Raw genomic sequence first — 26,371 nt, forward strand, 5'->3', positions numbered from 1 at the left:
CGCCAGATTATACCTCTCCCGGTCGATCGGTGGGAGAGGTTTGCAGAGCTTGGAGCGGCTTCACGATCGTTTAGTCCTGGGTTTAACACACGAAGTTGTCAATTTCACTGCAGATGAGGATGACTTTCTTATGCAAATTGTTCATAAACATGAGAATGCGCATAAGGGGTCGTTCTTATATAAGGCAGCAATATATGCGGCAAGAACCCTTGGTCTTGGGGAAATAAACGCTCTTATGGAACTCCGAAAGGAGGAATTTAAGAGCGCCATCAGGAACGCCGAGGAAAAACTACTCCTAGGCAAACTGATGGACAAGTCTATGCACAGCGTGTTCTTTAAACACGTGCGTGATCATGGCTTGTCCACCCAGCTGACGTTTTCCTTCTTAAAGTCAGCTGGCCTGATGTCCGAGACTGAAGGGTTCATATTTGCTTGCCAAGATGGTGTCATTAACACTCTATAGTACCGTAGCAGGGTGCTCCAGGTGCAGCTCCCGGACACGACCTGCAGGGCGTGTAAACAACATCCGGAGACGCTTATGCACATTTTGTCAGCATGTCCTGTGCTGGCGAGAGGTGCATACATCCAGCGTCACAATGCTGCCCTGAGAGTACTGTACTACTATCTTCGTCACCGCTACGGTATTGACGTGACACCGGTGCTGCCTTATCTGCCAGGAGATATTCCCCAGGTTGTTGAGAATGACAGTTGCAAAATTTATTGGAACATGCCGTTTGCAACTACTCGGCGGATAGATCACAACAAACCTGATATTGTGCTCTTCGACAAGGCTACTCGTGACATTTATGTCATTGAGTTCTCGGCCCCGGCTGAATACAACATATCAGCCAAAGAAGAGCACTCGGAGAGCTCAAAATAATATACAAATTGTATTTATGAGCTTGAAGAGATCTAAAACGTCATAAGTGCAATTTCAAGCGTTTAGGTATAGAATCGGCGGAAAGTTGCAGGGATGGCCTTCAGGGTCGACCGTATTCCTAATTTTTTTTTAATCAATTACACAATTTTTTTAATGAATTAGCGTTATCAGGCGTGCATTTTTGGATTTTTCAAACTTTTGTGTTTTATTTTTCAAATACCGGGTAGTTGATAAAATTATTTTCTTGTGTTTTTCAAAACATGAGATGTTATATTATAAACATACATATAATATAAGGTAAAAGCCCCAATATATGATCATGTACCAGTATATGATCACTCCATGTATTTGTATACCTATATTTGTGAATATAGATATACAAATACATGGAGTGATCATATACTGGTACATGATCATATATTGGGGCTTTTACCTTAAACCAACTTAACGATTAAAAAAGTTTCATTTCTATTGTGACCTTATGCCTGTGAGGCTCACTCGTTTTTTTCTGAAATGTAAAGTTGCCAATGGATAATTTTATTACAATTCCTTCACTAATTAATCTAAAGGAACTTCGTTCCATCCGGGTGTCCCTTGACACCTCTCAAGTTCTTTTTTTAAATACACTGTACATAGAATTAAGGGTAGAAGGTTTACTAGATACAACATAGCACACTTATGTCTGTAAGTTACAAGTGTAATGTAGAGGCGAGCAAAAAACGACACTTAACAAAAAGATATGAAATCCGAACAAAAACAGTTTAACTGTAAAAAATTGCGCCAAGTCCACGTTCATAGAACTCATCTCAATAACATTTGCACTTTACAAAAAAAATTAGGCTCGTTTCAATAATTTTCATTCTCTACAAAAAGATGTGAAATACAAAAAAATACCAAGAAACCGTCATAATGTTGGAAAAATTGAAATAAAATTTGTTAAAAATTAAAAAATTAAAAAAAAAAATTTTTATCGTACTTGGCGCGTCATTGAGTACCCCAAATTTTTTCAGGATAAATGAACATCTTTTTAATGTTGAGAAATTTATAAGTAAGTGAACCTATATTATTTCATAATAAGTTTCACAAAAGTTAGGTAAAATCGACATTCCATACGCAGTTATGCAAACTACATACAAGTCGATACGCATGCACACGTTGGGTCGGTTGCATTGTGAGAATTGTGTTTACTAAAAAATAAAACATGTGGCCGACTACATTGGGAAAATGCGGTGTGAGTGCCAATCAAAATGTGTTAATTACAATTAAACGAAGCAATATCAAGCTTTAATATTGCATAAGGTTCTTCATTAAAGATTAATGACGAAGCTGAAAAAAAATGAATCCGAAAATTTTATATAATTTCAGATTTCTTGAACACACCACCATATTGACAGATGTTTTCACTAAAGATCTAAAAAAAATTTGAAAAACGGGTTTTTTCACTAAAACTGATAATAAATACACTAAGCAATGTTTTCAATGAGTTCAGTATCCTTGACTAATTTAAATCTATATAAATATATAATATGATTATATATATACAAGCGAAATCGTTTTTTTTTTAGTTGACATGCTTCCGAAAAAATTTGCGGTACTCAATGACGCGCGCCAAGTACGATAAAAATTTTTTTTTTTAATTTTTTAATTTTTAACCAATTTTATTTCAATTTTTTTAACATTATGACGGTTTCTTGGTATTTTTTTGTATTTCACATCTTCTTGTAGAGAATGAAAATTATTGAAACGAGCCTAATTTTTTTTGTAAAGTGCAAATGTTATTGAGATGAGTTCTATGAACGTGGACTTGGCGCAATTTTTTACAGTTAAACTGTTTTTGTTCGGATTTCATTAGTCAAGGATACTGAACGCATTGAAAACATTGCTTAGTGTATTAATTATCAGTTTTAGTGAAAAAACCCGTTCTTAAAATTTTTTTTCGATCTTTAGTGAGAACAACTGTCAATATGGTGGTGTGTTCAAGAAATCTGAAATTATATAAAATTTTTGGATTCATTTTTTTTCAGCTTCGTCATTAATCTTTAATGAAGAACCTTATGCAATACTAAAGTTTGCATAACTGCGTATGACATGTCAATTTTACCTAACTTTTGTAAAACTTATTATGAAATAACATAGGTTGACTTACTTATAAATTTCTCAGCATTAAAAGGATGTTTATTTATCCTGAAAAAAATTTGGGGTACTCAATGACGCGCGCCTAGTACGATAAAAATTTTTTTTTTTAATTTTTTAATTTTCAACAAATTTTTTTTCAATTTTTTCAACATTATGACGGTTTCTTGGTATTTTTTAGTATTTCACATCTTTTAGTAGAGAATGAAAATTATTGAAACGAGCCTAATTTTTTTTGTAAAGTGCAAATGTTATTGAGATGAGTTTTATGAACGTGGCCTTGGCGCAATTTTTTACAGTAAAACTGTTTTTGTTCGGATTTCAGTATTTTTTGTAATTATAATAAAAATTAACAATTTTAATTTAATACATTTCCGGTGGCAAACTATCCCCTTTAAGCTATAGTTCATGTAAGAGTTATTCTTGCGCCGCCTGGCGTGTGTAATTGCAAGCTGTCAAATATCTTTTTTTCACTGTAGTTTCCCATCTATTATAAGATTAGCATGCATCCTTATATTATTTAGTCTCTGGCCGTCCGCTTTTTACATAAGAAAAAAGTTAAAATCTAAAAATCAGGGTCGCTATAGTTTGTGCTGATTATTTTTAATAATTTTAAATAGAAATTATAAAGATAATTGATAATAATCAAGTAATACGCGTAATAAAAAGCATGAACTACTATTATAAAATATCATATAGAAAAAAAATTAAAATAAATTTGAAAAAAAATTTGTAACCTCAAAAAACCGTTCTGCTTACGGTATATACACACTCGGTAGTCTGGCTCAAGAACGGAACTTGGCGCCAGACTCTATCGGGTCTGTTGATTTTTTCATTTTTCTATTTTATATCTTTTTGTAAAGAAAAAAAAAAATTTTTTTTTCCTTAATAGTTTCATGAACGTGGACTTGGTGCGATTTTTTTACAGTGAAACTGTTTTTGTTTGGATTATAATTACTATTATTGTTGTTGTTATTATGATTACCAATATTATTTATTGTTATTATGATATTGTTGTTAGTAAATGACACAATGTATCAAACGCATAGTTATGTTACGTATTATCAAGAGATTAAGATTATTTATAACCCACCAAATTGAATGACAGTGCCATCTACAGGCAACAACCAGGAGATTATAGAATGTACACTATCTTCAATAAAAATTCCCCAGACACTGAACAGCTGGTTTATCCCAAGAAAGTAGAACTTGAACAACGTTTAGTCTGTTGTGTAATTAGACTGGTTAATAAATATTATGTAAGAAATATCATCGTTTCAAACTTCGCTCAATTAACAAGTAGTGCCACCTACAGGCAACAATCATCAAGACGTTTGTAGTATCTGTACATTGCTCGAACAGAATTACTCAGATCTTGATAAGCTGACTTTTCCGAAGAAAGCAAAATCAAACAATTCTAGCTCTTTTAGGGCCAGTTTTTCAAGTCAAGATAAAATTTTATTCAGGATAAAATTATGATGCCAGTATATTTATATATATGAAATATATAGATATATTTTATCATTAGATAAAATTTTATCCTAGATTGAAAAACTGGCCCTTAAATATTGACGCTAGTTAATAAATACAACTAAATGAAAAGAAAGTATATTTAGAAAAATACGAATGGAAAGTTATTTAATAATTAATTCTAGGGATTTTATATTAAACAAAATATTTTAACATTTTTTGTTTTTAAAAAAATTTTTGATTCAAAGTTTGTATTTTTCCCGCGGAAATTGAATGTTCATAAAGTTTCAATATAAATCATCTAAAGTATCACTTTTCGTACAATATCTAGCAGCATTGATAAAATTTTATATCAATAAGCCGCGAACATTCTTTAGCTTAGATTGATAAACTAAATGATCAATTGTAAGCTTTTAATTTTACATAAATTTTGAAAAATTTTTACATTTTTGTAGTTGTGATAGTTGTAAATTTAAATTTAATACTTTAATACTTAATAATTTAAAAACAATATCAATGATAATAATGATAAACCATATTATCAATTTATTTTTACCATTAAAAATATTTTTAGTATTATCCTTATTGTCATTGTTAATATTGTCGTTATTATAATTATGATTATTTTTATAATTATTTAGTGTCAATATCATATTGTTGTTAGTAAATATCACAATTCGTAAACTTATAAATAATATTCGTATTATGTAAGAAATCTCATCGTTTCAAATTTCGCTTAATTAACAAGTAGTGCCACCTACAGGCTACAATCATCAAGACGTTTGTAGTGTCTGTTCATTGCTCGAACAGAATTACTCAGATCTTGATCAGCTGACTTTTCCGAAGAAAGCAAAATCAAACAATTCTAGCTCTTTTAAGTATTGACTCTAGGTAATAAATGCAATTGAATTAAAAGAAAATATATTTAGAAAAATACATATGGAAAGTTATTTAATAATTAATTCTAGAGATTTTATATTAAAAAAAATTTTTAACATTATTTGTTATTAAAAAAATTTTCAATTCAAAGTTTGTATTTTTCCCGCAGAAATTGAATGTTTATAAAGTTTCAATATAAATCAATGAAAGTATCACTTATCGTACAATATTTAGCAGCATCAATAAAATTTTTTATAAATAAGCCGCAAATACTCTTTGGCTTAGATTAACAAAGTAAATTATCAATTGAAACTTTAATTGTATTCCGCGCCTCTTCCTCGAGATCAAGTTGTAGTACCTCTACTATGTGCCTTCGTCACCACAAATTTTTCAAAGTGTAAAATAGAAAAAGTTGCGTCTGCGCATGACCTGCGCCGCCATGACATTTCATTCTTCATCTTTGTGCCCGAGTCGTCACATGGTAGTTAAATAAAAAATTTAATAATTTCATCAAAAATTGATCATTATTAAAAAATATCATCATGGGAAAATCAAGAAAACGCAGCCGAGAATATTCATCGGACGAAGAAAGTAACAGGAGTATGAAAAAAAGACTAGATCGTATGGAAAAAATGATGACTGAATTTTTTCGCGATGGTAAGTAAAAACAAATAAATAATAAAACATTTCTACAGTTATTATTATATCTATGTATAATAATAATTAAGTTGATGTTGTAAAAATTCGGCTTCTGGTCTGCAACTAGTGAGTCGAGTTAATTTACATACAGCTACTTACTAACCTCGCCGGTACAACCGACGCTGGAGTAACCCCACACCAAAGTAATGTTGACAATTCCTTGCAAGGATTGTCAGAAAAATACTTGGTGAATTTAAATTTAAGTGCCAATCCAATTGACACGTAAATTTAGGTTATAGTTGCAACATAAACAATACCTTGCAAGGATTGTTTAAAAATGCAACAGCTGATCAAACAATCTAACCTCTGCTAGGTTATAATTATGATTGTCAAAAAAAAAAAAAAAAAAAAGAATAGAATTTAATTTAAGATTGTCTGCAGGTGATTACTACGATCGTCGCGGTCATTCTTCTCGGAGAGACGATCAGGATTACAGATATCACCGTGACTCTCGTAGAAGCTCATCTCCAAGACGCTATTATGAACGATCAAGAGACAGATACAATGATAGCGAGACTGATCATTATGACAGTCGGTCAGAGTATCGTTCTCGCAGTCGTGAAAAGACAGTGGATGATTCTAGTAAAAATTCTGGAGGAACAGTATCGGCAGATACTGAAAGTATCAACAAGAATCATACATTACCAACGTCGCAGCCACCTGTTAATACGGCAGACCCTACAGCTGCTCCTACAGCTGATTTGACAACTCAGAATACTGCGCCAGCTCCAATATCGAGTGCTACTGGTGTGGCTACACCTTCGACTCCTGGGGAACAACCTTTGGAACTAGAGGTTCTAAAAATAATCGGAGACCGATTAAACCCAGACAGAGTTCTATTGCCAGCTATTCACAAGGATCTTGCCGTCAGAGTCGAAGAGATCATTAACAAAGGTCTTCCTACAACCGAGAAAAACACTCTCTTGCAAAAATTTCCACCTCCAGAAAATGGTCTATTTATGGACCCACCCAAGCTCAATTTCGAAATTAAAACTAATATTCCTGATAGCATCGTAAAAAGAGACGATCGCATTGTAGAAAAACAGGCCCGTATATCAGCAAGTCTAGCTGGTATAACTAAGCTGATGTCAATGTCCTTGCAGCTTCCACAGGACCAAAAATTGGCCATGCTGGAGATATTGGGTGGTGTTTCCAGAATTTTAGCAGACTTGCAACATGAGGAATCGGAAATTAGAAGGAGTTTAATCTTAAAAAATATTGACCCTTCTAAACGTGATATCCTTAAGTCTACTTCATCGAATAAGTGGTTATTCGGCGGAAACTTGGATGAAAAATTTAAGGCAGCTCGACTCTTGGAATCAACTGCCAAGAAGATCAAACCAGCAGCTCAAACAGGTTCAAATAATGAATCAAAAAACTTGAAGGGCCCGTCTCGTCGCCCATCATACAAATCTTACAACAACTCGACGACGAGCGGGCAGAAATCAACATCATCTCAGAAGACTTACTGGAGCCACAAGCAACCGAAGAAGAGTTATCCACAGTCCAAGAAATAATCATGGATGACAGTGTAAGTTGTCCAGCAGGACGTTTAAGATCTTTTTCTAAGTCTTGGTCGGAAATCACCTCCGACGAGACCATCTTGAGCTGGGTCCGTGGGGTTAAAATCCCCTTTTCAAGGAAAGTATTTCAGGCTCGCCCTCCTTCAGAACCTCATTGGTCTGAACAAGAACGGTTAGCTATAAATCAGCAATTAGATGAGTTGTTGAAAAAGGGAGCAATTGCGGAGACTAATGCTACCCTCGGTCAATTCTTGTCTAATATTTTCCTTGTTAGTAAGCCAGATGGAGGTTATCGCTTAATTTTAAACCTTAAAAATCTCAATGAGTTTATTGACACTGAGCATTTTAAGCTTGAAGACAGTAAAGTTGTTAGAAAATTATTAACCTCAGATTGTTTTATGATATCTATTGATCTAAAGGATGCTTATTACTTAATTTCGGTTGCTGAATCAGATAGAAAATATTTGAGATTCCAATTTCTTGGAAAAATTTATGAGTTTACCTGTTTACCTTTTGGTCTAAATATTGCTCCATATATTTTTACAAAAATTATGAAACCAGTCGTCTCATATTTGAGGTTATTAAGAACCTTACTGGTAATTTATTTAGACGATATTTTAGTAATAGGCCTATCGTTTGAGATGTGTTCCAAAAATGCAAGGATCACTCTTGCATTATTAAAAAAACTCGGATTTATTATAAATTTTGAAAAAAGCCAGTTAACACCGTCCAAACGATGTAAATTTTTAGGATTAATTTATGATTCTAAGGAGATGGTAGTAGAACTTCCAATCGAAAAGAAAAACAGAGTAACTGAGTTAGTTAGGAAGTTTGATCGAATCAAGAAATGTAAGATTAGAGAGTTTGCTGCTTTTATTGGTACTCTGGAATCGTGTAGTCCAACACTAAAGTATAGTAGAGTCCATATGCGTAGTTTTGAGAGAGAGAGATTCGTAGCTCTGCGAAGTAATAAAGATAATTATGATCGCGACATGACTATTGCATCAAACTTAAAAGATGACCTTGATTGGTGGAAGAAACACGTGTTAGTAGCTAAAAACTCTATTAAAATATTCAAGCCCGTTATAGAAATCTTTTCAGATGCTTCAACGTCAGGGTGGGGAGCAGTCTGCAAAGACAACCGAGTACATGGTCATTGGAAAGAATATGAACGTTCCCTACACATAAACATCCTAGAACTGAAAGCAGTATTTTTTGGGTTAAAGTGTTTCTGTGAGGACTTAAGATCCTGTGACATCCTATTGAGGGTAGATAATACCACTGCTATTGCGTACATCAACAAGAAAGGCGGTATAAGGGTTCCACAGCTGAGCATGTTAGCTAAAGAAATCTGGACATGGTGTAAAAAAAGAGAGCTGTGGATTTTTGCATCCTATATTCGCTCAAAAGACAACTCTATCGCTGACTTTGAGTCTAAAAGACTTGAACCAGAGACAGAGTACAGTCTTGCGGAGTATGCTTTTAACGCTATTATAGATAAGTTTGGAGAACCAAAAATTGATCTTTTTGCTACTCGAGCTAACGCTAAATGCACGCGGTACGTGTCCTGGAAAAAAGATCCGGGATCGATAGCTATTGACGCATTTACCATCAGTTGGAAATCAAAATTCTTTTATGCTTTTCCACCTTTTTCCACTATTTTACGGGTGCTGGAGAAAGTCCGAGTGGATGAAGCCCGAGGCGTATTAGTGGTACCCCATTGGCCCGCTCAAGCTTGGTTTCCAGTATTTTTATCCACGCTCGATTCTGAGCCTATTTACTTTAAACCAGACATTAACTTGCTTCTTACTTTCAACAGACAACCTCACCCAGTATGGCGGAGGATTACCCTGGTATCAGGCATTATATCAGGAGAGCCTACGCATTAAAAGCTGTCCCAGAAGACTCCATGGAGGTTATGCTAGCGTCGCTGAGTGAAGGATCTATGAAGCAGTATGACACTGGATTAAAAAAATGGTGGAATTTTTGAAGTGTCAACCAAATAGACACTTTAGCTAGTACCACACAGAACGTACTAGGATTTTTGACATCGGAATACAAACATGGCGCTACGCATGGGGCTCTGAACAGCTTTCGATCTGCTATTGCTCTTATCTATGGCCCTGAGCTTGGGGAAAACCCGGAAATTAAAAGATTTTTTAAAGGTGTATCGAAACTAAGACCACCTAGACCAAAATATGACTGTACGTGGGATCCGGGACTAGTTTTAGATTGTTTAAAAAAATGGGGTGATAATGACAAACTCAGTCTTGAAAAATTGTCCCTGAAACTCGCGTCCTTATTAGCGTTGGTAACAGGACACAGAATGCAGACGCTATCTCTAATTGACGTCAGAAATATTTGCACACGGAGAAGCGCTATGGAAATAAAAATTCCAGATCCAATATATATAGTAGTACAGTACTCTCAGGGCAGCGTTGTGACGCTGGATATATGCACCTCTCGCCAGCACAGGACATGCCGACAAAAGGTGCATGAGCGTCTCCGGGTGTTGTTTACACATCCTACATGACGTGTCCAGAAGCTGCACCTGGAGCACCTTGCTACGGTATTCTAGAGTGTTAATGACACCATCTTGGCAGGCAAATATGAACCCTTCAGTCTCGGACATCAGGCCAGCTGACTTTAAGAAGGAAAAGGTCAGCTGGGTGGACAAGCCAAGATCACGCACGTGTTTGAAGAACACGCTGTGCATGAACTTGTCCATCAGTTCGCCTAGGAGTTGTTTTTCCTCGGCGTTCCTGATGACGCTCTTGAATTCCTCCTTTCGGAGTTCCATAAGAGCGTTTATTTCTCCAAGACCAAGGGTTCTTGCCGCATATATTGCTGCCTTATATAAGAACGACCCCTTATGCGCATTCTCATGTTTATGAACAATTTGCATAAGAAAGTCATCCTCATCTGCAGTGAAATTGACAACTTCGTGTGTTAAACCCAGGACTAAACGATCGTGAAGCCGCTCCCACCGATCGACCGGGAGAGGTATAATCTGGCGGCTGATGAATTGGGGTGCATGCTCCGGTTCATGTTGATAGTCTTACGGGTTCTGATGTCAAGATCTCGCAGATCCTTTCGGGCCCATTTTAAGACACCGAAAGAGTATAGTAAGACTGGGACAGCGAGCGTGTTAGTAGCGGAGACTTTATTTTTACCGGAAAGTTCGGAGGACCAAATTTTCCGGAGTCTCCTAACATACTCGCTACGGAGAGTTGCTTGGACTTCGGAGACCGCATGCATGCGGTGCTCTTTCATTCCTAGATATCTATACAACTCTCCGGCGTCTAATTGTCTTAAAACGCTCCCATCTACCAACTCGACATCATCACCCGTAACAGAGCACTTACCCCTCGCCAGATGTACGACCGCACACTTGTCCAACCCAAAAGACATTCCGACATCCCGCGTGTACTCTGCTACGATGTTAAGAGCCGCCTGTAGATGATCTTCATCAGCACTATACAGCTTCAGGTCATCCATATAAAGCAGATGGGTAATCGAGTATTTTCGATCACCCGGAGGCCCCACAGAGTACCCACGAGTTTTACGGAGAGCAACAGATATAGGCAGCAGTGAGATGCAAAACAGCAGAGGGCTTAAGGAATCACCTTGGAAGACCCCTCGTTTGTACTCTACAACTCCGGTTATGTGCAATGCGTTTCCGCTTCCAATGTGAAAACGCGTTCGCCAGAGCTGCATTGTACGCCGAATGCATTCCACTATTTCAGGATTGACCCCCAGGCATTTGAGGAGATATAAAATCAACTCATGAGAAGTTGAGTCAAATGCCTTGCGATAGTCGATCCAGGCCATTGACAGGTTGCGTTGATAGTAGATCGCATCTTGTGTGACACATCGATCAACTATCAAGTTCTCTTTGCAACCTGACAGGCCTCTTTTGCTGCCACGCTGTTCATATATCTGTTGCCATACAGGTTCTATCTCCTGCAAAATACGGTTGTTTAAAATTTTTGTAAAAATTTTATAAACAGCATTCAAGCAGGTGATAGGCCTGTAATTCTTTGGGTCAGACAAGTCACCTTTTTTTGGTATCAGTACGGTTCGCCCTTCCACGAGCCAGTCTGGAATCGGTTCGTCAGCTCTAATGTACGATGTAAATATACGGGCCAGATGGAGGTGGGTAGGAGTAAACTTCTTCCACCAAAAGACATTTATGCCATCTGGTCCCGGGGCAGCCCAATTTTTGCTGCCATTTAGAGCTGAACGAACTTCATTCACACTGACTGCAGGGCTCTCTTCATCAGCATTCTGTCTACGGTGTTCCCGACAGAATGCTTTAAAGTCGTCCAGAGCTGGAGTATTGGCGTTCACGTTTGGTTGATCTCCATACAACTCAGTCCAAAAAGCTTCCACCCGCTCAGGTGTTTGATAATTCCCGGTAACATCGGTCTTTGGTGTCAGAAAGCGTGAAGGGCTGGATCGAAACAACGAGTTGTCGACCAACCGCTTCAGCCTTTTCTCTAGTGACTTCTTGGCAGTCACTAGAGCCCGCAATTTATTGAGAGACTCTTCCTTGATGACAAGAAGAGTACTCTTATTCAGTGTGTGATGACGCCACCGAAGTTCAGCAGCAATGCGCCGAATTCGGGGCGTGTATGCTCTTTGAGTTGTTTCAAACTCAATCACACACTGAATGCGGGAGACCTGTTTCCGGGATCTGTCAATTTTGAGTCCAAGTTGTGAGATGCGCTGTCTCAACCTTGCCTCGATCGAGAGACAATGTCTCTCTCTCGGAAAAGCCGAAACTGCTGCACCATACACAACCTGGCTCACAGTGAGCAGGGTGGAATCCTCCAGGATGTTTGCACGGAGATCTTCATTTACCGCTTCTAGCTGTTGTTGGGAGTAAGTTATCTTTTTAGATATACTTACTTGCCGTCCTATAAAGGGATTGTTGTCATCCAAGGAGGAACGGCGTCGCTCTTGGTGTAATTGCGCCGGAAAGGAAAGTCTATTAGACTGCCTTCTATCCGGCACAAGCGATCTTCTATTACGCCGAAGATAAGCGGCATAATTACGCAGGTGTTTAGGCGTAAAATGCTCTAGCTCCGGATGCATATCACTCCAAAGAGTGTGCATCCGGGCCATATAACCGCTTACCCCCGGCTCGCTACGTTGGTAGCACACCAAGAGGTCGACTCGTAGTTCCTCCGTCCACTTAAAGAAAGTCCTTAAAGCGCCAGGGTCGTCATCGTTCATCGGGTCCGGCGTGCTCCTCCCACCTGATGAATGGTCCTCATCCGAAAAGGACCGGTTGTGGGGAGCACTTCTGAGATTACGCCTTGTTGTAACTCAGTATTTCAATGCAGTGGGTAGTTGGCCCACTGCATCGGCTACGTCGTTCGCCTACAGACCTGGTGTTATGGTCTGCGTTTCCCGCGATGCGCCGCTTGGAGGCCACGTAGCAAGCACCGCTTATTATTATTATTATTATTATTATTATTATTATTATTATTATTATTATTATTACTTCATTTATTCTGTAGTATGTGTACGACTTCGTACATGTGCCATTTTACAAGCGTGTATTACGTATAAAATTTGAATTTTCCGGGATTGGTAACACTCCGTATATATACGGTGCTGTTTATGTACGGAGTCGTATCGTTTGCTCCTGTATATTACTATCATATTATATTAATTATTAAAATAATAATAAATTTCTGTATTAATTATCAATAATAATAAATTTCTGTATATGTTATTACGTTCTATAGTATGATACAGCCGTATTGTATCTATCTATAATTAATCCCGTTCTACATAGTACGTTCGCGTGCTATAGTTAATAGCGTGCTATAGTAAAACCTGCTCTTTTCTCATCAAAAAATATCCAGGATCTAAAAAACGGCGTTGCTATAGTTTCTGCTAGTGAATTTATCGAATTTTAATTAAAAAAATAATGACTAGTGGACTATTAATTAATTAAATTAGCAATTTACACCATATGGAATACATATTTATTATCAATTGCATCAAACAGTCAGTTAAGGTGGTTTAATAATTTTCAAACCTCACAAAACCGTTCTGTTTACGGTAAACACATTCGGTAGTCTGGCGCTCCGTTTACAACGGGATTTTTGAACGGACCTTGGCGCCAGATTCTACCGAATCTGTGGATATAATAAAATATACTTGGAGAGACCAGACATTCTGCATACTTCAAATGGTACATTACCCTCAAAATCGCGAACTTTGTCTTCAAATATTTTGAGATCTAAACGGTTGAAAATTACAAAATTTTAGGTCAAAAATAAAGCTATTCCGTACCCGTGAAGAAAATCACTTATGCTTAATTAATATAATAGTTCGCTTCGTTTTGAGAGATAAAATAACTGTAAGATGTTTGCAAACTTTAATAATATTATAACTACATTCTCAATAAAAAGCGAATACTTTAAAAAATTAACTCTAAAAAATTTAGGCCCGAGAAATTTTCTAACCCGTAAAATATTAATAGCTTAATTTTAATTACATGATAATATATACATACAAGTTAATAAAAATCGTTTACATCTACATTTTAGAATTTACACCATCAACTTTTTACTCATAGGTTTAACAAAAATTCAATAATTTTTTACTTTATAAATTTAATTTACATATATTGCTGAAAAAGTATATAAAACTATCTACTTAAAACTGTCTTCCAAGTTTCCGAAATAACTTTCATTAAGTTTTTGGAAACGTAGATAAATTTTACGTAGAAATGTTCTGTACTCAAAATTTCACTATTAAGAATTTCATAAAATTTTCTAATTTTATAAAATTTTGTAACGTTACTCAAATTTTATGAAAATTTTATTGAACCTAGTAAAATTTCATAAAAAGTTTGGAAAATCCAAAAGTGCACGCCTCATAATCTTATTTTCCATGATAAAATTACAAATATACATATTTAAATCTTTTGCGTCTTACAAATAATAAGTGGATTTTAGTTTATTGTTAATTATAATTAACCTGCATTGAATTAGACCGTGATTTTTTAAAGGACTCAGTTTTGAATAACACTAAAGCGTATATAAACAATGGAATTGATTAGTTAAGTTTTTCGACAGTTATCGTGATCACGCTCGTTCCCATTCATACATCAGACACATGGACGTCCACGGAATAATGTTTTTCAACATTTTTTGTATCTCATAATAAAATTGAGATGAAATGTATGTGGCATCAAACTATTCGTGACGTGATTGGTGGAGACAATTTATTTGTCATCTGATTGGTGGAGATCGAATTTAGTATAGACTAAGCGACACATGAATATAGCATGCGGATGAAATATATACTATTATTATTATAGTGTGAATAGTAATAGTAAAGGCAAATTTTCATCGTGGAAATTATTATGTTATAATAATACATAGTTTTTTAGTTCCGAAAAGTATTATGTCAGAAAAGCATGCATCGCTCTAATTATAAATAAACCAATTTTATTTTGCATTTTCGTAATTTAGTTTCAATACTTTTTTATTATTTATTTATTTTTTATTTATTATTAAAAACTCGTGTTGCGTAAAATACTCAAGAATTCATAATACTTATGTGATGACTTTAGTGATTATTCGAATTTAATTTCGGTGGATAAACGGTAGGTAGAGCCAAAAATTTTTTATATTAAGAACCAAGTCAATTCAGTATATAGACTATAGTATACTTATGCACATGTGTATAGATTATATATAATCATATATATGTCTGATACCGTCCATGTCCATATACAGTTGTGCTTTTTCGTCCAGATCCCGTGTTGTTCGTATGGTGTTGATCTTCATTTTGATTATAATATTTTTTAATTCACGCGCAGTCATTTTTTTCTTTCTATAAAATAACATATTTAATAATCTCGAAGAGATTGAAATTAAATATTATAAAAATTTAATTATTCAGATTAAGTGTAACTATCTTTCAACATGAGCAAGACAAGAGATGAGTGGATTAAATGGTTCACAAGCGATCAAGAAATTCAAAACTACCATGTGGGCGACGACACTGTGTTGGTTTCTTTTTTTTTATTTAATAATTAAAATTAAATTATAAAATCATCGTATGAAATCAGCTTTTTTTTGCTGTAAATAAAATAATGTTTGAGAATTAAAAAATTTGACAGCTATCAGTTAACTTCAGAGTTGTAATTAGCGTATATATTTATTGAATTTTATTCTTAATAATTAATAATTTTTATTTGATCATCAGGGAATTTCGAGGGTATGTCTTATGTGTCGAGGGTACATGCTATATTAGAACAACATATGATCCGCGTACTCCTCTCTTTAAAATGTACGCCAGTAACGGCAAGTCCCAGTGAATAAAAATCACATTTTGGGGCAAAAATGCCACTAAGTGGTCTCCAATGGTCAGTGAGCGCTCGGTAGGTAGAACAATTTAGATTTATATATTTTATCTTAATCGTTCTTATTATTATAAGATGACTGAGATTATATTTTTACTCGTCGTTATTTCAGATTGTTCGTATTCAATGCGCCAAGGCGGGCGTTTTCAACAATCAATAGAGAGGATCAGTTGTTCCAACTGCCAGTATTGAATTAACTATACAGGCTAATTCAGTTCTTACTTTTGAAGCCGAGAAGTTTTTGGACATTACAACTGTCAATCCCGTGCCAGTCGTTTATGAGGAAGTCTTATTAAAAGACATCGCTGCTCATGAAGATAAAGAAATAAGTAAGAATTTAAATTGTTATTGATTAATTGTAGTTTCGGTTGTTAATTTTTTCTACATGGTTAATTTATTTTATTTTTATTATGTTTTAGAGGTGCAAGGTTGGATTAAGGTACCGTTTAGACAAGTAACTCACGGTGGAGGTAGCCGTGGATGTGGGACTATTGTCGACCACGAATGGCGTATCAGAGTAATCGTCCGCCTATTTACCGACAATCCCAAATTGGTATTAGGAACACGTGTCTCTGTCAGCGGTGTTTATACTTCAAACGGTAATAACTAGGTTCATTTTGCTATTTTTGAAATTTATAAATAAATTTTTTGATTTATTTTAATTTTTTTAATTCAACAGAGGGTTCTTCTCTAACTTGCGACAACATCAAGAATGTAGAGATCATGCCCGAGGAAAATATTCTATCGGAAGATGAATTATTTACGATGGGTTTTATCACACCGAAACGCAAAATAGAAGATTCTACTGATGAACCCTCGACGAAAAGATCACCTTTTGATGAGTAACTCGAAAGTAAAGTTATATAATTTTTTTTTTAAAACAAATTACGTGACCGGTTTAAAATTAAATAATTTATTGGAATAGGACAAGTTATTATTTAATTTAAAAAAAAAAAATTCGCATTAAAAGTGTAATTTAAGTTGGTCCTAATAGCAGTTAATCTTCGTGATAATAGTTAATAAAACGTGTATGTATTAATTAGCTGGGATTTTAATTAAGAACAAAAGTGACCTGATTAACTTAAAGTGATATTAGAAACTAAAGTGATTTTAAAGTGTAATTGCATAAGCTATTATAATATATATATATATATATATATATATATATATATATATATATATATATATATATATATATATATATATATATATATAATATAATTACTCAATATTGCCCAGTTTATTAATGATTATTATTATTACTATGAAAAACCCTTGAAAATTTAATTTTTCATATAATTAGTTTATTTAAGCTTACAGATCACGTAATTATTTTTTAAAATAAAAAATTATTGGCGAAGCCAAGCGCAGTATAATTAAAGTTAATTAATATTGATATTATTAATTATGAAATTTCTAATTCTATTTTTTGTTTACGAAACAGTGTGATTTAAATATTATTTGTAAGCATTCACTCGGTACTTCAGTATTTACTTCTGGCACTAATACTTATTTTAGATTGAGTACCTGATAAAGTATCGATACGATTTTTAATAATTTTTTTATGTACTATTGCTTACACTATGGTGTATTATATTTTATAAAAAATTTATTTAGTCGATATAGTGTCTATTAAAACAACTGTCATTCCGTGATAGGTTCCAAATGTCTATATTGCTAATCTTTTTATTTTCAAGTTTTTAGAAATTATTTGCAAAATACTAAAAATTATTACGACTAGATAATTTTTTAAAATAATAATTTGCCAGAATTTTCTATTACATAGTTTTTTCTTTGTGTTTTCTAATTTGCTTATTATTTTGTCTACGTAACAGTGTGCTTTGAATATTATTTGTAAACATTTGCTCGGTACTTGAGTGTTTATCTCTAGCATAATATTCATCTTAGATTGAGTACTTAATGAAGTATGGATAAGAATTTTAATAACTATTTATTTTTTATTTATTATTGCATAAAATATGATGTATTTTATTATAGAAAATTTATTTAGTCGATATTGTGTCTATTAGAATTAGAACATCTGTCATTCCGTGATATATTCCAGATTTCTATATTGTTAATTTTTTATTTTCAAGTCTCCAAATAATTTGCAAAATACTTAAAACTACTACGACTAGATAATTTTTTAAAAATAATAATTTGCGAAAATTTTTTATTAGATATCTTTTACTTATGTTCTCTAATGAGTTTATTACTATGTTTACGAAATTGTGCTTTAAATTTTATTAGTAAACATTTGCTCGGTACTTAAGTATTTACCATTGGCATGATACTCATCTTAAATTGAGTACTTAATGAAGTATAGATAAAATTTTTAATAATTTTTTATTTTTTATGTATTATTGCTTAAAATATGATGTATTGTATATTATTGTTCAAAATTTATTTAGTCGATTCTTCTAACTTTTTATTTTCAATTCTTTGGAAATAAGTTACAAAATACTAAAAATTACAACGACTAGATAACTATTTTACAATAATAATAATTTGCGAGGATTTTGTAATGCAATTTTTTACTTTGTGTTCTGTAACAAGTCTACAAATCTTTGTTACATCATACCGATGGTAAAAATATTTTATATATTTTGGTCAACAACAATTTAAAACTGCACAAAATAAATAATGAGCATAATAATAATAATAAATATTTAGTTCAAAAGTTTTGATTGATTGTATCATTTTATTCCCTGCTTATTAGAATTTAATTCTAAATTCCTATTATAATAATAATAATAATAATACGAATTTTTCATTGACGACGATAACTTTCATTTTTTATATCTCAGCTTTAAAATCTCCGCTTTAAAAAACTTTTAGTCCTGTTTACAATGACACTCATGTAAGTGTCGGCGATGTACCTGCCACCTACATATGAAAAGTGTCTGTAAGCGTATAAAAATCTACACTTTATATCATTATTTTGATGTCGTTATAAAATACCATGTGCATGGATTTAATATTTAATATTTTAGTGAAATTATTTCTCTTGTGAAATTGATTTAATGGTTTAGATATCCGATAATTCAGCCTCATATTTATAGACAATTTCTTTTATTGATTAATTTGTTATTGCAAAGTTCAACGTAAAGTTGATTCTCAATATTGATTGTCAAGAAAAAATATCCTGTCAGGTTATTCATAGGTAAGTTTATTATCAATAGATTTATCATAGACAAATCTTCATGTTAATTTTTTGCACTTATGACAATTGTATTATTGTATTATTATTAATTATTAAATATAGTGGATAACAATTTCAAATATCAATTTTTTTCTCAAATCTTAAAAATTTTTTATTGGTATTTTTTGACAATTTTATTATTTTAAACATTTTAAATATTATTTTGAATTGTTCATTCATTAATTTTTTTTATTTTTTCTCAGGTTGAACCGACATCATTTGTGTCAAAGGCCTAACCAGATGAACTCCGTATAGTGAAATTGAATTAAAACTTGATATTTGAAATACAATTGAACTGATCTGAAAATTGATTTGAACTTGAGCAGTGAAATGAAATTCACTTAAATATGAATATGACAAATAAATTGACCTGATTATAAATATGCTAATGAAATAGATTTATGTTGAAAAAATTAAGAAATTTGACTTGAATTACAATCGAATGTATAAGCGATTATTAGTAAATTTAATTTTAATTTTTGCCATATGCTATAATAAAACTTTGTGGAAACATACAACTGAGTATTAACAATTGTTATAAATTTTAATATTTCTGTAGTTATATTAATATATTAGTAAATATTTATTATTATTCTAATGTAATTTAAACCTTAGTTTTGATAGATAGACTGAATCAGGTAATTATATTTAATAAAATAAGTTTATTAAATACATATGAATTTGTAAAAACATATTTTGATTAAATAAATAAAATCTATAAAAGACTTCTTAATTGGAAATTATTTTTACACTATATAATTTTTTTTTTAAATTTAGATTTTTCACACTATTATATAACTATGGGACGCAGAAAAATTATTATGACACCTGAAGAAGAGCAAGAAATAAAAAGAGTTCGACGCGAAAAACAAAATGAACTACGACGTAATCGTCGGCGAGATGAACAAAGAAATGATGAACCTATTACCTGTAATTCCGAAGCAACTGCTGGTCCATCAAACCTTTATAATCCTATTTCTAATGCCTTTTCAGATCATAATTACTTGGCTACTCAGCCGTTACTTCAAAATATAGTTGTGAATCACGATGTTCATATTGCTAATAACAATACCGGTAACAATGTTATTAATAATGTCATACGTGAGAATTATATTGGTCAAATGAATGTTTTATGCATGCACTGTACTGCTAAACATTTCAAAAATGAAATGGTCGCTAATAAAGGAAATTCATTTAATGACTGTTGTCATCATGGTGAAGTAAAATTGGATCCATTACCTGATTTCCCAATAATTTTAAAATCTCTATTTGAAAGTACTCACGAAAAATCTAAAAATTTTTTTGAACGTATTCGAAATTTTAATAGTTCTTTTTCTTTTGCATCATTCAACGCCAATCTTGTTGATCTTAGTGCTCAAAGGAGAGGTCCATACTGTTTCAAAATACAAGGACAGATTTATTATCAGATGAATACATCACTCTATCCGTCTTATAATGAATCACCGAGTTATGGGCAACTTTTTATTGTAGACTCCGCGGAAGCCGTAGATTTTCGAGCTGAGCGAAACGCACAATGTGATCGAGAAATCTTAGTGATCATTGAAGAAATATTACGTACGCATAATAAATTCGTTATGTCTTATCAAATGATGAAAGATATATTGGATGAAGAATCAGTCACTGATGCAAGTGGTAATATTGTTGAACCGGATTTAAATTTAGTATTTACAATAAAACCTGGTATGGACGTTCGACGTTACAATTATCAAAGAGCAAATGAGGTTGCTGCAGTTTTTTCAACGACAGCTGATGGTGGAATACCAGAATCTTATGTTACTGTACGAAATAAAAATACAAAGACTTTTCAAAGAGTTACGTCAATGGATCCGAATTCTGAGCCATGGATTTACCCACTATTTTTCCCTCATGGAAATCAAGGATGGCATAGAAATATTTACCAAGTTAATAGAACTAAAAATAGAGTAACACGATCAGATTATTTTAAGTATAGATTAGCTATTCGAGATGAATTTAATGTTTTTCTCATGGGTCGACGTTTAACGCAACAGTGGATTGTTGATAGTTATGTAAATATTGAAAGAGATAGATTACAATACGATCAAGATCATCAGTCAAAACTACGTGCAGAATCATATCAAGGATTATTAGATCACCTTCAGTCGCAATTACATAATGATGCAAGTAAAAGAATCGGTAAAGTAATGATCTTACCGTCGACTTTTACTGGTTCACCTAGAAATATGTTACATCATTATCAAGATGCGATGGCAATTGTTAGAAAGTTTCATAAACCGGATTTATTTATTACAATGACATGTAATCCTAAATGGCGCGAAATCTCAGAAAACTTACTTCCAGGTCAAACAGCTTCCGATAGACCTGATTTAGTAGCACGTGTATTTTGCATTAAAAAAGATATTTTGATTAAAATGATAGTTAAAGACAATTTTTTTGGAAAAGTAGTTGCTTATAATTGGGTAATTGAATTTCAGAAACGAGGATTACCACATTTACATATGTTAATTACTTTAGATAATATCTCTAAAATGTCGACTCCCGAACGAGTGAATAAATTCATCTCTGCAGAAATACCTGATAAAAATGAAGATCCTACATTGCATAATATTGTTACCACCAATATGCTACATGGTCCGTGTGGTGATTGGTGTTTAGTCAACGACAAATGCTCAAAAAGATTTCCTAAAGATTTTCAAAGCGAAACTTTATTGGATGCTAATGGTTATCCTTCTTACCGTCGTCGTAATAATGGAATCACATTTACGAGAAATCAATCACTTTTCGATAACCAACATGTTGTACCGTACAATGCTACTTTGCTGTTAACTTTTAATTGTCATATTAACGTAGAAGTAGTATCGACTGTAAGTGCAGTTAAGTATTTATACAAATATGTATATAAAGGGCACGATAAAGCAGGAATAACAATAAACGGACAATTACAAACACGATCAACGTCATCAGTGCCAGAATCAAATGGCCAATCGTCTAAACAGTCAGAATCACACTCCACTATAAATCATGATGAAATAAAAAATTTTGTTGATACTCGCTATGTTGGACCTGTCGAAGGTGCATGGCGCATTTTATGTAAGAATTTGCAAGATAAGAGTCATTCAGTCATTCGCTTACCTGTACATCTACCTAATGAACAAAATATAACTATAAGCGATGATTGCGATGAAAATGGTTTAATCCAAGCTTTACAAAAACGATCAATGTTAATTAAGTATTTTTCTTTGAATGAACGTGATCCATTAGCCCGACGATTTATATACAGTGATATTCCATATCATTATACGTTTTCTAAAAAAAAAGGCTCTCTTGTACCTCAATGGCATCCACGACAACGATGTTTTAATGTTATAGGTCGGATGTATTCTGTTAGTCCTGCTCAATCTGAGTTATTTCACCTCAGAATATTATTATTACATTCTAAAGAAGCAAGAAATTATGAAGAACTTAGGACCGTCAATGGTGTGATTCATAATACATTTACAGAAACATGTTTAGCAGCTGGACTTATCGAAGATGATGATGAATGGAAAAGAACACTAAGCGAAGCAGTCATTTCGATGATGCCCAGAGAATTACGTTGTTTATTTGTACGTATACTTATTCATTGTCAACCACTTCATCCTAATGAACTTCGGAATGAATTTAAAGAAGCTATGTCTGAAGATTTTACAAAAAAATTAAGGTCTTCAGAACAGGGGCAAAAAAAAGCTTATATTTTTATAAATTCAATGCTTCACAGAGAGGGTTACTCTCTTGCATCGTTTCCAAGCATGCCACAAATAAGCGAAATAGAAAACATTGACGTTACAGAGCAAGATGTATTACCTGAAACAGCAAATCATTCAAATTATGACAAATTGAATATTCGTCAGAAGGGAGTTGTTAACTATGTTTTATCTTTAGTAGATAATAATCATAATAATGATGTTAACAGTAATTGTATTTTTATTGATAGACCCGATGGGTCAGGAAAAACATTCATTTACACGACATTATGTGAACTATTAAAAGATAAAAATAAAAACGTATGTACTATGGCTTACACTGGTATTGCAGCAACACTTTTACCGAATGGAAAGACTGTTCATAAAACTTTTGGATTACCGGTTCCTATGTTTTCTGATTCGTCTTCAAATGTAAAACCTAATTCAAAACACGGAATTTACTTGAGTGATGTTGACGTATTTATCTGGGACGAAGCGCCAATGTCACCTAGATATGCTTTAGAAATTGTTAATCGTACATTGCAGGATATTATGAATAATTATATCCCTTTTGGTGGAAAAATAATGATTTTGGGTGGAGATTTTCGTCAATTACTTCCAGTACAAGCTCATGCAACGAGAACCGAAACTATTAATTTATCAATCAAATTTTCTTCCTTATGGAAGCATTTCCGCACATTTTCATTACAACAGAATATGCGGGCATTGCCAGAAGAAAAAGAATTTGTTCAATTTTTATTAGATATCGGGAACGGTAAAATTAACGATATTGATGATAAATTAGTACTTCCGAATCAATGTTTAGTATCGACACGTAACAATATTATAACCGATGTATATCAAAAAATTATTAGAGGTAAACGCTATCATGAACTTACTGGAACTGCAATTCTTTCGGCTCGAAATATCGACGTGGATGCAATCAATCAAGAAGTTATTAAATTATTAGATATTTCCACTGAAAAAATTTATACAGCAGTTGATAGTACTGAAAATTGCGACAATGGAGATTTTGATGACGCTATTTTAACAGAATATCTTAACACGTTAAATCCACCTAATATAGCTCCATATGAACTTCGTTTGAGACAATACGCAATTGTCATGTTAATTAGAAATCTTTCGTTAAGTGAAGGATTATGTAACGGTACTCGACTAATGATTATACAATTAGGTACAAATGTTTAACGATGTAAAATACTAACTGGCGACAGAACCGGTGGTATAGTTTTTATAAATCGGATAACACTGTATTGCGATAACGTCTACCCCTTTACCTTTAAGCGACGACAATTTCCGACTAAATTAGCATTCTGTATGACCATAAATAAAGCTCAGGGCCAAACATTTAATAAAATTGGAATCGATCTTACAAAAGATGTTTTCAATCATGGGCAATTATACGTGGCATTATCACGAGTCCGTAGTTGGGCATCTTTAGCAGTCTTTTTTAATAATGCTAAGAATGATCGATTAGTAAAGAATTATGTCTACAAAGAACTATTTGTGTAGACATTACCTCCTCAATTTATTTGTTGAAAAATACTCGAAAATTTTGTAAACTACCTGCAATTTTTCATATTGTATTTTTTCTCAATTCTAAGATTTTTTATATGACATATTCTTAAAATATTATGAATATATACTTAAGATATTTTGTAAATTTATTTAATCGAAAAGTTTTCAATTAATGGGAAATGTAATTATTAAATTTACAGTATTACTTCAACTTTTAAAAGCAGTTAATTAACATCTATAAAAAATATTCGTAATCAGGATACTATGATAATTTATATTAAAGGAAGAAGTAATGACTAATAATTATTTGTATTTATTTGATGACTTAATCTTATAAACTACTAATATTCTACCACTTCTAAGGATTATTACTACTTTTGGTGATAATTTTTGATGCGTAGCATGAATAATATAATTAATAGGTATCATTATTAATAGGAATCATAAATTATATGATACGAGATATGAACGACAAATAATTATTTCATATTCACGAAATAACATTATTAATTAACATAATATATGTAATATTATTTCATGAGAATATCTTATAATTAACATTTGATCATTATTATTAAGTCAAATAATTAGACATTCAAACAATTCTTAATAAATATTTTAGAAGTATTTAACCATATTCTTTTTTGTTATTTCAACGATAATTTCGGTCTAACAATTGTAAATATATTAAATCGTGCTATACCCGCGCACACGCTCACATATTTGAATAATTACAGAAAGAGCGGAAAAGCGGGGATCAGGTTTAGGGTTGGATATCTCAATTAAAACGCGTAATTTATTATCAAAAATAACACTAGTAATTTATTTACATTAATTACACTCAATATTTAATATTTTTAATAGCGGATTGTTAAGATAAAAGCGGATTTGTAAATTACAGCGTGGTTTGCAAAAGCGAAGCGGTTGACACGTGGTTGAACACTTTGCCGGCACTGAAAAAGCGGTGAAATAAATGCACTGTTAACACAATTTACCTATAACAAATTAAAGCGAATTATTAGCGGTTAATTTAAGCAGTTTAAATTATAAAATTAGCGAAATGCGGTTTATTAACAAAAAGCGAAAGTAAAGAAATACTAATGGCGACTTGATGCAGCGAAAGCGTAGAAGCGAAAGATAATAACAATAGTTCGTCTTCTTCCTCGTTGAGTTGGGGAAGAAGGCTATTGCGCATGTCTAGTGGGAGTGATCAGCCAATAAAGCGGTCGATTCATGACGTGATCGAGAGGCTGATTTTCTATTGGCGGTTCGATTTTTGCGGGAACTAGCGGTGGACAGGTGCGTCTCTTGAATTTGGGAGTCCCCCAGGAGCGAGTTAATCGCTACTGGGCCTTGTTCACCGAACATTCTCCCCCGGGTTGGCGGCTGCGTCGACAAGATCATCTTCTTCATGCGTTAGCGGCAGGACACAGAGCTTTGTAATTGGACGTACCAGCTCTGTGTTAACTGTCTTAACAGTTACTACGCGGATTTGTCCATCTTCACCTGGATGGACAGCAATTACTTCGGCTAATTGCCACTTGGTTGGCGGGAGATCCTCAGTGGTAATCAGTACAACTGAACCCACCTTGATCTGGTTGCGTCGATGATGCCACTTTGAAATGGCCTGGTAGCGGTGGATGCAGTCCTGGTAGTAGCGTTTCCAGAAGTGTTGAACCATTTGCTGGACTTGTTCCCAGTGCGAGAGCCGAGCAGGTTGTAAATCTGTCAGCGATGGCTCTGGGATGGCGGTCAGTGACTGTCCGATTAAGAAGTGACCTGGAGTCAGTACAGCCAGGTCAGCAGGATCTTCATTCAGCGGTGTGAGCGGTCTGGAATTCAATATGGCTTCAATTTGAGCCAGTAGCGTTGAATATTGCTCAAGCGTCAACAGCGAGTCTCCGATTGTTCTTCGAAGGTGAAATTTGATAG

At 33.5% G+C, this 26,371-nt stretch overlaps 1 protein-coding gene and 1 long non-coding RNA gene across 4 annotated transcripts; both read left to right on the forward strand.

Annotated features, from left to right (window-relative positions):
- Window positions 1-15,076: 15,076 nt before the first annotated feature.
- LOC123273748 lies at window positions 15,077-17,105 on the forward strand. 3 transcript variants are annotated; one of them, XR_006511365.1, is made up of 6 exons: window positions 15,077-15,214; window positions 15,514-15,619; window positions 15,820-15,994; window positions 16,089-16,305; window positions 16,396-16,575; window positions 16,656-17,105. It is a non-coding gene; the product is annotated as an uncharacterized LOC123273748 (long non-coding RNA). The 3 variants fall into 3 exon arrangements; XR_006511366.1 differs by lacking the exon at window positions 15,077-15,214 and adding an exon at window positions 15,338-15,384; XR_006511364.1 differs by lacking the exon at window positions 15,077-15,214 and having other exon boundaries at window positions 15,406-15,619.
- Window positions 17,106-19,978: 2,873 nt separating this feature from the next.
- LOC123273764 lies at window positions 19,979-24,109 on the forward strand. The gene is made up of 2 exons (XM_044741242.1): window positions 19,979-21,556; window positions 21,653-24,109. Exons 1-2 carry the CDS (start codon window positions 19,979-19,981, stop codon window positions 24,107-24,109), a joined length of 4,035 nt encoding a protein of 1,344 aa, XP_044597177.1.
- The last annotated feature ends 2,262 nt before the right edge of the window (window positions 24,110-26,371 follow it).

This window comes from Cotesia glomerata, unplaced genomic scaffold (assembly GCF_020080835.1).
Source record: "Cotesia glomerata isolate CgM1 unplaced genomic scaffold, MPM_Cglom_v2.3 scaffold_13, whole genome shotgun sequence".
Classification (NCBI taxonomy): domain Eukaryota; kingdom Metazoa; phylum Arthropoda; class Insecta; order Hymenoptera; family Braconidae; genus Cotesia; species Cotesia glomerata.